At 38.6% G+C, this 15,991-nt stretch overlaps 1 protein-coding gene across 3 annotated transcripts; it reads right to left on the bottom strand.

The window, feature by feature from the left end:
• Positions 1–5,177: 5,177 nt before the first annotated feature.
• Positions 5,178–15,388, bottom strand: LOC121299897 (membrane cofactor protein-like). Of its 3 annotated transcripts, none has more exons than XM_041228113.1 (10): positions 14,997–15,386; positions 13,407–13,598; positions 12,738–12,837; positions 12,310–12,383; positions 11,480–11,659; positions 10,890–11,075; positions 10,257–10,316; positions 8,847–8,867; positions 8,732–8,752; positions 5,178–5,456 (listed from the first exon to the last, which is right to left on the bottom strand). In XM_041228113.1, the coding sequence occupies exons 1-10, from the start codon at positions 15,094–15,096 to the stop codon at positions 5,398–5,400; spliced, it is 993 nt and encodes a 330-aa protein (XP_041084047.1). In that variant the 5' UTR covers positions 15,097–15,386; the 3' UTR covers positions 5,178–5,397. The 3 variants fall into 3 exon arrangements, with proteins under 3 accessions (XP_041084047.1, XP_041084046.1, XP_041084048.1); XM_041228112.1 differs by lacking the exon at positions 5,178–5,456 and adding an exon at positions 6,305–6,558 and having other exon boundaries at positions 14,997–15,388; XM_041228114.1 differs by lacking the exon at positions 5,178–5,456 and adding an exon at positions 7,162–7,201 and having other exon boundaries at positions 14,997–15,385.
• Between the last annotated feature and the right edge of the window lie 603 nt (positions 15,389–15,991).

Genomic DNA, 15,991 nt, shown 5'->3' with positions numbered 1-15,991 from the left:
TTTCCACTATTGCAAAAGTGATTACACTGGTACACATTTTATCATCATGGAACAGGTGTATTAATGAAAGCATGATGTACTGCCAAGGTATGTGTTTAATAACCTCATCGCACTGCTCCCCAAACACAACTGGGCAGCTGACTCACCTTGTGCTATATGGAAACATTCTATACAAAAAGAAATATGCAAAGAGGCATATACAAGTATTTCAATCACAGGATTCTTTTAACAAAAAAAAGGTAAAAGAGATTAAAGATTAATACTTTAAAAATAAAACTTACCCATTACAAATCTATGTTTAAATGTTGTTATAAAATCGATTGTAGGCTACTATATAATTAATAATAAAGCCACTAAACACTAAAATCAAATGTGTAGGTTTAAACTTTTTTTTTTAATGTGCCTGCCATATGACAACAACTGCTTAGATTATTATTATTATTATTATTATTATGTTTTTTTTTACTTCCATCCCCATACCGACACACAAACACAGAGCTACACAAACGTGTTGTTGGTTTGAGAGTTTAGCACTAGGCATTACTGGTACTGCTTTTAGGTGAGCTAGTAGTACAGTGTTTAAGCAGTTCTCTATGCACTACCTTAGTGGGACCCCCTTTCTCTAGGTGTACAGTGAAAATGGGTATATCAGGATTTGACTGGGACACCACTTTGTACGGGTCAGCTTTCCATTCATCCTGTATTTTATTTCTACCTCGGTGCTTGTGGTTTCTCAAAAGCATACGGTCAATAGGTCTGAAGAGCACACCCCTCGACTTCCAATCATAAGTCCTCTTGCGCGACTTTGCTACATCTTAAGCTGTCTTCTGGGCAATGTCACTGGCTACCTTCAACCACTCATGGTAGCTGAGAACCCAGTCATCCAGATTGTCGATGTCATCTTTCTCTGAGCATTTCTCAAGAGGAACATCAAAAGGCAACCTCGGATTTCGACCAAACATCAAGTAAAATGGCACATAACCCATTGAAGAGTGTACCCAACCATTATACATCAGCACTGACTCAGGGAGATGCTCTCTCCAAGCTTTCTTTTTTCTCTGGTGGCAATGTCCGCAACGTCATGCATTGTCCAGTTAAATCTCTCACAGTCACCATTCCCCTGGGGATGATAAGGGGTTGTTCTGCATTTGACACTCATATAATGTACATAACTCAGAAATTACGTTGACCTCAAAGCTTCTTCCTTGGTCTGAATGCAACCAAGATGGGCAGCCGTAGTACACAAACCAGTGTTTAATCAGCATCTTAGTAGTGGTATTAGCTGTCTGGTTCTTGGTCGGTAAACCTGCTATGGTAAACCTGGTCAACATATCAGTCAAGACTAACACATTCTCACATCCATCTGATGACCTCTCTAACAGTGTGTAGTCCATTGCCAACACTTCCAATGGTGTGGTTACATTGGTACATGTCATTGGAGTTCTTGTCCTTGGGAAAACGTATTTTGATAACGAGCATTGCATACATTGCTTCATCCACGTTTGGATGTCTTTAGCCATGGTAGGCCAGTAGTACTCACACCATACTGCTGCTAGCGTGCCTCTCTCCCCGAAGATCGTTTTTTGCTTCATACACTTGGGAATGCAAGAGTCCTGGCACTATCAGTTGCCTCACTTCTTCTCCATCTCTTGGATCACATATAACTCTGAAGAGCACTCCCTTCTTCAGCAGAAGTTTTTCCCACTAAGCTGCCAGCTTCATATACTGTAGCCCCTTTGTAATTAGTGTATCTCAATCGGGTCTTCCATTCTGGACTGCAGCTAAGATTGGTGCTACAGTTGCATCTTCTTGTTGCAATCCCCTAATCTCCTTCCACAAATATCCTGCTATTCTTCCTCGTATTTGATTTTGTGTTAGCTGTTGTTCTCTTGGCCACTCACCTTCTGATTTGGTTTGAGACCACAGGCAGGCTTTCAAGAAAATGATCATCAAGAAGTCCTTTTCATTGTCTTCGCGTTCTGGTTCTTCCTCTGAAGGCAGCTGGGACAAGACGTCAGCATTTGTATTCTGTTGGCCTGGCTTGCACACTTAGAAGTTAAACAGCATGTTGGGCAACCCACCTTTGTTCTACGGCTCCCAAGTTGGCACTTTCCAGGTATCTCAGGTGATTGTGATCCATCATCACAGTAAAATGGGAGTACAGAAGATATTCCTTGAATTTTTCTGTAATGGTCCACTTAAGAGCCAACAACTTCAACTTGAACGCACTGTAGATCCCATCATTCTTCTCAAATCCCCTCAGGCCACGGCTTGTGTAAGCAATGACCCGCTCAACTCTGCTTTTGGCTGAGTACAGCGCCTAATCCACAGAAACTCCCATCAGTAGTTACTATAAAGGGGACACTAAAGTCGGGATATACAAGGACTGGTACCACTAGCAAACACTCCTTTAGTTGATCAAAGACACTTTGTCACATTTTGTCCCAGATGAATGATACAGCTGACATCCTTTCCTTGTTCTTACCGGACTTCCCAACCAGCCGGTGTAGCGGACGAGCCAGGTGGGCGAACTCAGGGACATATCGTCGGTAATAACTCATAAAGCCGGGCACTATGCCGCTTGGCTTCTTGGAAAACCTGTGGTGGGACTCTTCTGTGCTTCTCTTTAATGGGCTCTGCAAACATCATCGAAATTCTGTGAGTCACTGCAGTGGTGTGACCAAAATCTTGGTCATCTTTCGAGAAGACATCTTAATTTTATGAGCAAAGCTCTCAGTTCTCTCATCTGCTGCTGTGTCAGTCCTGCAACATCCCCGTGCACTGGGCATGGCATTTCTTGAATTTCTTCCTCCTCACTAGCAAGAACTTCGCTATGCTCCATCTTTCGGAAGTGCAAGACATTTCCTTCCGGACCAAAAAAAACAAACAATCAAAAACCTATTTTCTCTAAGTTAAAGTATCAAATGATTTCACATTACCAATAAAGGACACGTTTCTTTTCTCTTCAAACCAACACATGTCTTGATCAATACTTAAACTAACATCCACCCTCAATAATTGATCTTCACCATCTCGTCACACTCACAGTCGGCCTTCCTAACCCACCCACGTCCGCGTCCCATGTGATCACCTCCGGGAAAACTAGAATACTGTGCATTTTGCCAGCGCACCATACCTGGAGACACTTCGTATTTAAAAAGTAATTGAGTTAAATCACAACTGAAAGTTATATTTAACACAAATATATAATTATTTAATAAAATGTCAATAAAAATTCTGCTAGGCCTAGCAGGTAACAGTATACATAACCACAAACTAAGCATCACTTACAAGTATAACAGGTCAGAGTGTAGTTGCTATAACAAAAATTACGGGACAATTAAATTAGCAACAAATTAGCCCAGGATGCTAATTGTGAACTATTTAAATACCTGTAAATATTGAATTACCTTTTCGAACAGCGAGAAACATAACTCAAAACAAAATAATTATATACTATGTGTACATACGGACAAGAATAAAGACAAGACCCAATTAAAATACAGGAGGATTTATTCTTGTCATAATACTCCATCGGTACAGTCAGATATGCTAATGTACTGTAGTACACAAAACTTAATGTCTCCAAAACACTTTTTAAATGATCTTAGATCACCTCGTATATTAGCAAGTTAAAGGTCTTTATTTCAACTTTTAATTAAATTAAAGAACACCTTATCCACCCTAGATTTTCCCTTTGTGCAAATGCCCATCTAATTGATTTACTATGGCATGATGGTAACATTAGAATTGTCCTTCTCTACACTGCAAATACATCTGTACAGTAATCAACCAATAGTGTCATTGGTGCAACCACAGTGTACTTAATATTCTCTTTATTCTGTCTGATCACAACTTATACTGTATTGACTTGCAGTAATTAAATGAATGTATAAGAAAATCTAGGGACTACTCGACCTGATATTTTGGGGACCAGTGTACCCATTGATGTGTTGGATTTGCAACAGAGTACAGGTGCAGTTTTTCCCTGCTACCCAGCTGTACTCCATACATCTCTCTCCGTCCTCGACCAGCGCTTCCGCACACACACAGCGCGTCTACAAAGGCAGACCTGAGGAAACAGCAGAGCATTTTCTATATAGGGCTAGCAATCTGCCAAGACTCACCTCTTAGCCACTCAGAGAGGGGGAAAGTCTACACACCTACCTTTCCACCTCCCCATGCCACTGCCATGACTTACAGGCGGTTGTTGGAAGGCTGCCGCCCTCTTCCTGCAGTACTGTGAACACGCCAGCAGAGTCAGCTCACATCTCTCCCTGCTACACCTCCTCATTGTTTTTATACTTTCTGGCAGCTGGAAGAGATTTTCTTTCACTTTCCAGTGGGTCTCTGTACCAGCACACCACTCACACAGCACACAATATCACCATAGATTCCAGCAGGAGGACAAAAACTCAAGTATCATCTGTCACATACTGACTCATTAGTACTCATTTAAAGAATCACTGTGACTAAACTGGCTGCTACAGGAACAAAGACAGAAATATTTTAATATTTTTCTAAACCCATTTTTATTAAAGCAGTACAGAGAATAAAAAGATTCCATAAAAGCAAAGTGATGCTTTGATGAAAGGCTGAATATGCAAGATCCCCAAGTGGAGATTTCCAATGCCCTTAGCCAGTGGTTGTACCACCCCCCCACCCCCCACCCCATTCACAAACAGAATAAGGCAGATTTGATCTGTTTGTTCGATATTAATTACGACACAGTGCATTAGGTTGGGTTGCGACGTACAGGGATATTGGATATTGAGCCAACAGAAGAACACAACTCAATTTACAAACTATTGTCATAGACTTCACTAAACTTTCAAGAATAGTGTTCCTATAAAATTCCAAGAATTTATACAACACATATATATTAAATTATAATTTAAGGCTTTTTTTATATAAAGCTGCACAAATATTTTTCAGTTCACACCAATACAATTTTTACAACGTGTTAGTTTAAATTTGTTAATATATATATATATATATATATATATATATATATATATATATATATATATATATATATATATATATATATATATATATAATATATATATATATTACTTTTGTTGAAAATACTTTCCGGTATATAATGGTGCCATAATATGAGGAAGTGTACTCCTTTCACACCGTTTAAAGTTTTTCTCTAAAAAGTTACAATGTGGAGTAACACTGATGGGAATTCTACATTATATTATATATATATATAAAAACAAACATCTTCAGATGGTATCACATGCAAGAGCTACTAAACTATTTATTTCAAACTTCAGCCCCTACTTACTGTCCTGCTGAAAGTTAGTTGTGCACACAATTTACTTTTCAGTGAAATACAATTAAAAGCAGGTCATAGTGTCTGTACTGATGCACACCACAGAATCCTATTCAGCTGAACAGCATTAATTTAATAAGCAGCAGCACTGCGAGGAGGAGAAGAGGATTTCCTGCAAAACACAACAAACAAAGACAGACATTAACACACTTTCAATGTACAATACAGTTACATACTCTAGTGGAAGATGTACCCAAGCTGCAATTCAAATAAACCTTGAACGGATGCTGCATGCTCAGTTTCTCTGAAATTCGACTTGGTAACTTGGTACATTTCCAGTTGGAATCCTCACTATTTCTATTTTGTTTTATGTTACTCAGTACATGTATAAATACAATTGTATTAAGTTTACAAGACCAAAAGACATTTAACAAGAAGTGTGTGTGGTTGGCAAGATGAAACACACTCTACAGCAAAACTGAGAAGTTCACTAACTTAGGAGCAAATCTTAACCCAAGACAAACGAACTGCTGTACATGAGCAATTAAAATAAACACGGTGGGGTGTGGCTCCTATAGTGATGCAACATTCATTTGTCTCTCATTTGAATCTGCATACATTAAAATGAATTTACCTGCATGGTTGTAATAGTGAACCCTCATCGTAAGTTTAGCAGCTTTCTCTACAGAGTGATGACTAGACTTACCTGCTGCAGAACAGTTAATGAAAGAAGCCCTGATATCTAAATTTACAAATTAGACACGTCTAGGACAGTAGTTCATTTGAACTATGTGTTTCAGTTACTTCAAATACAACTTTCATTGCTTTGAACGTTTCCACAGCAAATACAGAATTAGTCAACTAACCTAAACAAAAATATCACTAAATCATCTTGTTTTAAAGGCTTGCAAAAGAGTAGAGATTCTTCAGGCAATAAATAAATAAATAAAATAACCACACGGACACACATAATTAATAGATACCTTTTTAAACTCAATCATTTGTGTTCCTCAGAGTCATCTTTAATAGCCAAATTCATTTCATGTTTTTCTGTAGTATGGTATGAGCTAGATGTTGAAAATAAATATTCACAAGCCAGAAATAAAAAAAAAAAGCCAAGAGATGACTGATCAACAAGCACAAGATGAAATATAAATACATATTAAAAAAAACACCAACACCTCTGTTTCTTCTGTCACAACATCGATGACAAACAAGGGCGCTGGAACTAGGGGTGCTGGGGGTGAAAATTCCTTCGAGAACTCTTACATGCGCTGCAATCCCAAAATATTTAAATAAGAAATGAAATTTGGACTTTCATATCAGGTAGTTTAGTGCAGCCAGCCAGTGCTCTGAGAGAAAACTACATTCTGTAGCATCAAAAATGCTAGTCCAGCCAAAGTTAGAGAGAAGAGGGCTGTGGAAGGGGTGTGGGTAATTCACTGACCAGGAGACAGACAGGTGTATTTGGGAAACACCACACAGGTGCCCAGTTTTATTTTAGACCGGCTCTTTTTTTTTTTCTTGTATTTTTCTCTCCGGCAGAGGGCACTGTTGACCGTGGGCTGCCTATCAACGATGATAGACAGCATCACGGAAATACCACAGCTGGTACACGAACTGCAAATGCACTCGCAGGTGCTCAAAGAAATAATAATGAAAACAGAAGGCGAAAAGAACAAGGGAAAATAAAACAGTAATAAAACTACAAATAAAAGGTGCTGCACTCGGCAGCGTTATCCCGGTCGCCGCTACCCGCACGACCCGGATCACCGTCCTACTCTCTCGGCTATCTCGCCTGCTCTTTCATAATACGCCGGGGTCTGCCCAAGGGTTCCCCGCTCTCTCTCTCTGTCTCGCTGATTCCCGGTCCCGAATCAAAGTGTCCGCACCCTTAGCGCGTCTAAGTGGGCAGACCTGAGGAAACAACAGAGCGTTATTTTATAGGACCGACAATCACCCAAGACCCGCCTCTCGGCCATTCAGAGAGGGGGAAAGTCCACACTCACACTTTCCCACCTCCCCGTGTCACTGCCATGACTCACAGGCGGTTGTTGGGCGACTGCCGCCCTCTTCCTGCAGCCCGTGAACACGCCAGCAGAGTCAGCACAGATCTCTCCCTGTTACAAGGGCATAGAGGGTCCTCTCGACAAACTTCTAGCCGTCAAAACATGATTCTCAAAATAAATGAATGAAATGGATGGGCCCCCAAGCTACTCTGACAGCATGTTAATAAGAAATGCCTGGCAGGGGAAATAAAGGAACTTGGCATCTGGCATAAAAAAGTACAAGCTAAGATAGGAAACTTATCCAAGGCTAGAAAACACACTGGGGGCCATTTTTGCAACTGCAGATATAAACACCCATGTAAATCCGTAAAATACACTCAGGATGTGGAAGTTATATTTTATGTTAATAAAGCAGGATTAATATATACATTAAAACGATGGCAGTGCTTGTATCTGATGCTGGTTAGATGACACTATGTAACACAATTTTTGTTCCTGGGTAGTAAGTGTTATTTCCTAATTGCTTATGCCTCAAAAGTACAGAAAATGGCTATTATTCCCCATAAACTTTGCTTTTGTGACCAGGACAGTGATATTTCAAAATATCACTATTTCCAATGGGAAACGGGCAAATGTGTGTCTTTTCGTTCACATAAAGTCAGAAAAAAACAACATATGAATCCAAATTAACATGTATTTATATCAAAGTAATACAAAAATGACTACAAAAGATTTAGAAGTATGATAAAAGACAAATTATGGCAAAACTTTTCCACAACAAATGTTTTGTTGCTCATCCATGGTTTCACATTGCGCTGAACTGATTCACTGCTACAGGACTATGAAAGTCAAAACACATACAATCGCTCCGTGTCTGGCCGAGGTCTTTAAAAGCAAAAGGCTAGTGAATTAACACCACCTCGCCAGAAACTGATTATTTGGGGAGAAGTTCACTTTCACATTTGAAACCACTCAATACAACTTAAAAGGATACTAATTTCCAGTTTCAATCCAGTTAAAGGCATAAACAGAAGAAGAGGGGAGTTCAGTTGTCAGGAGCAATGTCTGTCAGATGAAAGTAAGGACCGACTCAGCACAGGGGTGCCCCGTGTCCTGACATGGACGTTCTTAGGCACGGAGAGGTTTCAGGGCTCAAGCCTCCAGGAGAGAAGGATGGGACACCTATCCTAGCCCCCTGAACTTTGTCAAGGAGTTATTTGAATTTACGAAATGTAACACTGTTCTTTATATTTATATTATAAATGTATTACTTTAGAATTGTACTAAAATAAAAAGGTACCCTTTTCAATTTTTCAATTCAGTATTCCGATGTCATTTTTATAATTGGACTCCTCATGTCCAGTGGTTTCCCACAGATTCAGAGAACTTTATTTACCAGATTAACTTTTGCCCCCCCCCCATCTACACCCCAACTTACCACATGTTTTACCACATCCTCCTGAAAAAAAAAAAGAAAAAAAAGGTAATTAAAAAAAAGGGGAGGCAGCATTAGCATTTGATATTTTTCACTGATGTCATAAACTTTTGTTTACCTTGAGGCTCATTCTTGTCATCTTTAAAAACAAAAACAAAATAAATAAATAGTTAAGAGTAGAGGTAGAAAGAAGTGATAACAGCACATGTCGGACAAACATGACTGTAAAAGTATTTGTAAAGGAAATTGCTTTTAGCATCTAGATTTAACTAGTCGGGTAACTGGCAATGCATTCCATTCGTTTTTTATAATCTACAACATACAATTTGATCTGCAATTATTTTTGCTATTACAAAGATACAATCTTTGTAATAGCAATATATTTTTTTTCAATATTTATTTTAAAGCACACAAACTTCACTGAGCTCCCAAATGAAACTCCTTTACATTATCTTTGCAGGCATGTTAAGACCCAAAACAAGAATAAAGAACTACTGCAGACATTGAAAAAAATGTACAATTACTTGAATTGAACCAGTACTTAAGACATAGGACAGCAGTATTTCATAGGTATTTAATGTTGAAGAGGTTTATAGTAACTTTGGTCAAATAAATGTTAAACAAATATAACAGGGGAGGTGGGGTCTGAACAATTGGGTATGCACACTGCATTCAAGCAAGCAACTATCAAGACTATTATACAGAGAAGGAAGGTCGTCTGCGGAGAGCTGGAAAGGGGGCGTGGGTACAGATCCTCAGGGTCAAATGAATAATGAAGCATGTTGCTGGAACGGTTTGCAATTGAATGAAAGAGCCATGTCTTTATGCTGGAAAGAAAGCCTGTGACATCGCAGCATGGAATTATTCTTATTTAATTTCATTATTATTTTTAATTAGCAGAATAGGTTGTACTTGTAACAGAAGGTCATTAAACAATACTCTGTATTTTTGCTTTTACGTGGTTAACATGGCTCTACAGTCCCGTCACATCAGCTGTGCAGTGAAACATGTGGAAATAGCTGACGAGGTACAGCTTCCAGTACGACTGATTCAATCTCACTGATTTTGTTTTATGAACAAATTCCTATTATATATATATATAATGACGCTAGGGGTATAATAGAAATGGAATCGCATATCTGACAGAATAATTATATACTCTGATATCAGAAATATGAGCACTGATTATATGGATAGTAGTTTAAACAATGCAGCAGGGGGACTGTTCATTTTTACTGGATGGCAATGCAATGTGGGGATCATGCCTGCTTGTATGGGTGAGAGGTGATCAGGGACTATTTGGTCGCTGGTCTCTCCTGTTAAGGGGATAGGAATAAGCCACGCCCTCAGACGATGCCAGGAGCAGCAGGGTGGACCACGACAAAGACATGCCCACCCGTCCCCCCCTATAGTTTATCCATGGCTGCATGCACAATTCCTACTTGTACTGTAAATGTGCAGCCTGCAATGAAAAGCTGGATCAGCAGATTTAGCGAGCGAGGGGTGTTAATAATGTTAAACACATTACCAGGAGAGGGCGCTGGAGGCACTTGTGTGCTTGTGGTGGTTATTGTTGGTGTGGTTGGAGCTAAAATAAAATAAATAAAACAAATTAGGTTGATGCTTGACTGTTTAAACAGCATTCAATATACTAATATACTGAATGTCACACTGAATGTGCTTCTGAACAGTGTTCCTCAAACCAAGACCCAAGCTCTTCACATGAGCATGTGTTTGAAAACAAACAGTGGAACAGCTTATGGGTTAAATGTTGTGCCTGTGAAACAAGGATTGGGCTTTAGCTCATCTCTTTGGTGCAGTCTCATTCAGATCATAATCACCTTCCTGTAATGAAGATTTAGAACTTATCAAAAAGGGAAAATCACCCATTTTAAGCAACGTCAAAACTAGTATTACAGATCTATAGGAAGGTGTTGTTAAAACTATATGGCAAGCACCACGTATACAGTACTCACTGATTTAATTCAGGTTTATACAAGGCTAACGCTGACTTAAATAAGGTAACATAGATGTTATCAATAAATACATAATTCCTATATTACCTTTAATAGGAAAGAGCTCTCTTGAAGGTCTGCTGGTCAGCATGATGTTTACTGTATTTCAAGTTAGTGTTTTATCTCAATGTGTGTGTGGTACTTACCTTTTTCACAAGTCGGAAGTTGAGGTTCCCAAGTTTCATTTACTCCACAGTTAACAGTGGCAGTGCCTTTAAGAATATACCCAGGATTACAAGCAAAGGTAATGGAATCCTTATATTTATAAACTGGTCCAAATCCAGCTGTCTTAACGGCATTTTCCACTTGAACAGAAGGGCAGCCTTTGTGATCTGAAATAACAAACAAGTAATGGTCAAACAGATTACAGTGAAATAGCTGTAGCACAGAGCTAGAAAATACTTAAAGCTGAACCTGCTATAGTTTGAAATTAAAGCAACATTTTCAAAGAAATTAATTAACAACCCATTATCTGCATACGCATTTTATTTGTAAACATTTCACCAAACTTACAAATACGTCTGGTATAGTGAAATCATTGTTTCAAACTGAGGTTTTCTTGGTTTGTTCTTTAATTTTTATAAGAGAGTTCATTATATTTTAGCGGGGAGTGATGTTTTATGTTTGTGAGAAGAGGTGGCAGCCGCTGGTCCACCAGAGATCAATCTACCCCTTCTAGAATGTCACATCCCTCAAATCACACAGTTACATAACTAACAAACAAAGCAATACATACCTTTACATGTTGGAGGATCACTACTGTAGTTTCCATATTTGGTGCAAACAAGCTCCCTATTACCCACCAGAACCCCTTTACTACACATGTAGGTAAATGACGTGCCAAACGTGACAGTTCCCTGAGGTGGGTTTGTGATTTCACCATTTACAATCGATGGAGGGTTTGGACACTTTACACCTAAGAGAGAAAAAATAAATAAAATCTTTATTCCAAATATCAGCCTATTCAAAATCTGTGCTAAAACAACAGTTCATATCAAATGCATCTTTAATACATTGCTTCACATAATCCATAAATAAGCAGAGAGATGGATAGATAATGCATGGTATTTGCACACTTGCACTTGGTTAGGATAAGTCTAAAAGAAGCATCCCATGTCTGCAAGGTGTGCTAATATTTTATTCTGCACCTTACAACCAAACATTGTGCAAATAATACATCTGAACTCTTTCAACATTGTTAACCTGTATGCAGGTCTGGGAAAGATAATTCCACTCAAACTGCAGACTAAATCTATGCACAGCTTTATTTATTTACAGTATATGGCACGGACACTATTCAAGAATAAAGAATAAAGTTAATTTCAATACAGGAAAAAAAATACCATTAAAAGTATTCTTACTTAACTCTACATTAAGAGAACTACTGAAGTGGGTGTTGTGTTAAATACAAGCTGGATTTCACCCCCTCAAAGTGAGAGCAGACAGTACCCACTCTGACCCCTTATGGAGTGCCTATCAGCTTGCATTGTACAGCACCTGATACAATATTCTATACATAACATTATGTATATAAAAAAGAAAATAAAAACACACAAGCCTACTTACTTTCACATATAGGAATGGCACCGTCCCAGCCAGTAGCGCGACAGTTTCTGACACCATTGCCTGCCAACTGGTATCTAAAACAAAGAAACATATATATATATATATATATATATATATATATATATATATATATTATATATATATATATATATATATATATATATCTAGCTGCAACTATGTTATTTATTGCCAGCTTTTAAATCATTGTTACTTCCAGAAATGTAAGTAAATAGAGCCCACTGCAATTTTGCAAATCTTAAACTTTAATTCACATATGGGCACCTGCACTGTATCACTGATGACAGGGACTTGCTTCCCCAGGACACGAACAGTAATATTATTACAGTAATAATACATCTCATTACTGGATTATATGCACATACTACCCCTACCTTAACAATCCTGAGCATCAACCACAACATACTCACCCTTCATTACAAACAGCATAAGCCTTGTCTCCAAAAAGAACACCCTCATCAGTATTAAAGTATCCATTAAGTATCTCTCCTGGATTTCCACATGATCGGCCTGAAAGAAAGAATACAATAAAAATCTGAAATGAGTATTTTACACGACAGCATGACGGTGCACTTTCAATTGGTTTCAATTGAAGTTTCCATCCCTGATAAAATAACATTATCTAAAAGCTTCTGAAAAACAGTAGTTTAACTGTTCCCTACATTTCATATAAATGTGTATTTATTAGTATTTAGCAACACCTGCACCTTCGTACTGTATCTCCATACTTATAAACACTTCGACTAAACCAAATTCCTGATTTATTTTATTAAAAAATGTCCACTTGTATTAAATATCAATGAGACAAACAGCATTGTTTAAGAGAACAAACCCCTCTTGCAGACAGCACACTCTTAGTAAAAATAACCTTTAGTGGGTGAATAAAAAGGTCAAACAGCCAGTCAGTTAATAGCTACTTTTTCAAAGGCAATCTAAAACAGAATTTAATAGTTTTGTTTTTGTTTTTCTTTTTGTTTTGTTTTTTTAAATGTGTCCATCCCCACCAACAAATTAGTGCTGAAGTAGTCTAGCAATACAATAACAGACACCATTAAAACAAATACCAAAATCATACTTACGTTCACACACCAAGGTCAGAGGTGACCACTGTGAACTGGTACAAGTGATTTTTGGAGATCCACCGTTCGGTACATACCCACTCTGACATGTATAAGTGATTTTAAACCCCTCTACAAAGTCAGGTGGTCCTTGAGTTTGATGTTCTTCTTTCAGTACGGCATTGGGATAATCTGGAGGGTAGTCACATTCTCCTAAAAAGAGCAAGCAATCCAGTTTAGCGATTTCACCACTACAACTTGTCTATTTTTCTTTGAAGTTGCTGTGATAAACAATGCAAGGGATCTTAGTTGTTATCTGCCTTGCACTTCCGGTGTCATTCACCTTGAGGATACATACTGTATGTGTAGAAACACAAGCATGATAAACCCATGTACGAATAAGAATGGACAGGCACCTCCTTTAGCCTAGATCCCGCAGATACAGATTTCAGTGGCCACTACCGCTGTGCAGCCACAAAACTTTAGAAATCCATTAGATGGCACACAATATAACAGAGTTTCCCCTGAATGCAGAGTAATGCAGAATCCCAGATGACTGAAACAATTCAATGAAAATGAAAGCGATACATTCTCACACTAGCAGTGGAATAGGGTGGCACAGCCTGGGACTCTGGCAGAACTGGAGATCTGGTGTGTATCAAGAAATTAGGAGTCAGACAGTCAGAAGAGTTAGAAGAGGTGGCATTAATGATCCTCCTGCCAGACAGCAGGGTAGAGGCCTGTCAATGATAGCTGCATACCCCCCCATACCATCTGTGATCCTTATATGAACTGTACATGGGTAGACCATACAACGATTAATAAAGCCTAAGTTTGGCATTTTACCGAGTATTATTAAAAACGTATTATTATTATTGTCTGTATTTTCTGTGCACAGTATACTGTATTGTTGTACAGTGCTTGGAGGCCACTGCATATTGCTTTATAAAATTAAGTGAAATGGTATACTTAACGCAATGTTACATATTATTTTTTTGTAAGTATAACAGTAATCTGCCCCGTCTTTAAGAACAGTGTAGACCTATACCGTTTCAGCATGGGACGTTTTCATTCCCGCACCCTTTGAAGAAAAAATAAAACAATCTGCCTTAATTACAAAAAAAAAAAAAAATAATTACCTAGTCGCTGTTAACAGAACACAGCGTGTTACAACACGGTGTGTTTAAAAATAATTTTAAAAAGCTATTCGATTCGTATTTGGTACATTTCTAGTTCACGACGAATTAAAGATGAATCCACCCATATCAGTGACTAAGAACAGTACCGATCCTTTTACAAACATACCAGCGTTGCCATAATGATGCCAGTGGACTGTTTTGTCAATAGCTGCTGTTATTATTCAAACACAGGAATGCTTCGACTCGTAGGTGCATACGGTGTGATAAGAGTGAGACACCGTACCTGCCGTATGTATGTTGGTAGCCATAGGAATGGCACGCCAGTCCTGTACCATACGATTATACTATAATACAGAAATATAGAAGTACCTGCACTTCGTTTCGAGCCCCATTACCCAAAAGGTCCACAATAATGCCTCTGGCAATGCCCTCTGCGCCAGGTGTTACTGACACACACACACTTATGACTTACCAGACACACTGCCAATAAACAAGGCCAGCCCCAGCCACAGTGAAATCATAAACACGTTGTCCTCAGAATTATTATTATTATTATTATTACGTCCAGGCATTTTAATTCCTGCGGAACCGCCCAGCCAGTCTCTTCAAATTGTTCAAGAAGAAAACTGCATAACCGAGTTCTCCACCGGTACTCCTTGGTTTAGTGATTCGTCTGAACAAAATGCCTTTTGTCCATTTTTTTTTTTTTAAAGACGGCGTGTTGTAAACTAAATGGTTAATTATAAAGAATATAAATTCGTTGTTGTTTTAACGGGTTTCTCCGTTAAGACAGCGCTTTCTAAAGTACAAACTCGGCTTCATCTCCATCCTTCCGCATTGCCTCCACCCACTAGCGCAACAGCAACCCATTGGCGGGGTGGCGCAAGCACTTCGACGCAGAGGAAGCGTTTAGGGTGCCCGGCTGGAAGGGCCGCAGACACTCATGCCTTGAGAAGCCCATCAGCTGGCTTTCTGAGGGCTGTACTCAAAACACAGTGTAACATTTACAAATCAAAAACGTAAAACTGAAACGAGAGCGATACATTTTTTTACTTTTCAACAGCAATCGGTTTATTATCAGACCAGCAAAAGCAACAAGGTAAATAAACTTTTAAAAAAAAAGAAAAACATTTTACAGAAGCGCACAGCACAAGAAGTTATACAAAAAAGTATAATTTATTCTTTCCACAAAAGGGCATTCCTTTACCTTGAAAGCTGTTCACAATCTTCTTTTTTTTTTGCACACTTAAGGATAGTTCATACACTTCACAGGATAGCCTGTCAGCCCAGTGGAGCCACACTGATGTTCCATGGGTTGATCTGAGCGCCCTATGAGATATTCGGATACAAACAAGCCTAGTAAAAAGCAAATTTGATGCGAATCATATGCAAAGTTTGAAGGATGCACCGCACACATCATCGTAGGAACCTGTTAAAATATGCAAGATGATATTTCAATTTACACAT

Source organism: Polyodon spathula, chromosome 25 (genome assembly GCF_017654505.1).
Source record: "Polyodon spathula isolate WHYD16114869_AA chromosome 25, ASM1765450v1, whole genome shotgun sequence".
Taxonomy (NCBI): domain Eukaryota; kingdom Metazoa; phylum Chordata; class Actinopteri; order Acipenseriformes; family Polyodontidae; genus Polyodon; species Polyodon spathula.
The sequence above is the reverse complement of the archived record's forward strand: the minus strand, read 5'-3'. Positions and strand labels throughout refer to the sequence as shown.

Coding starts and splice junctions, on each gene's coding strand:
- LOC121299897 (XM_041228112.1), bottom strand. CDS start 15,096: ATGCCTGGACGTAATAATAATAATAATAATAATTCTGAGGACAACGTG. Junction 12,838..13,406: donor TCTGACCTTGGTGTGTGAAC/GTAAGTATGATT, acceptor TCTTTCTTTCAG/GCCGATCATGTGGAAATCCA. Junction 6,559..8,731: donor AGGATGTGGTAAAACATGTG/GTAAGTTGGGGT, acceptor TTGGGATTGCAG/CGCATGTAAGAGTTCTCGAA.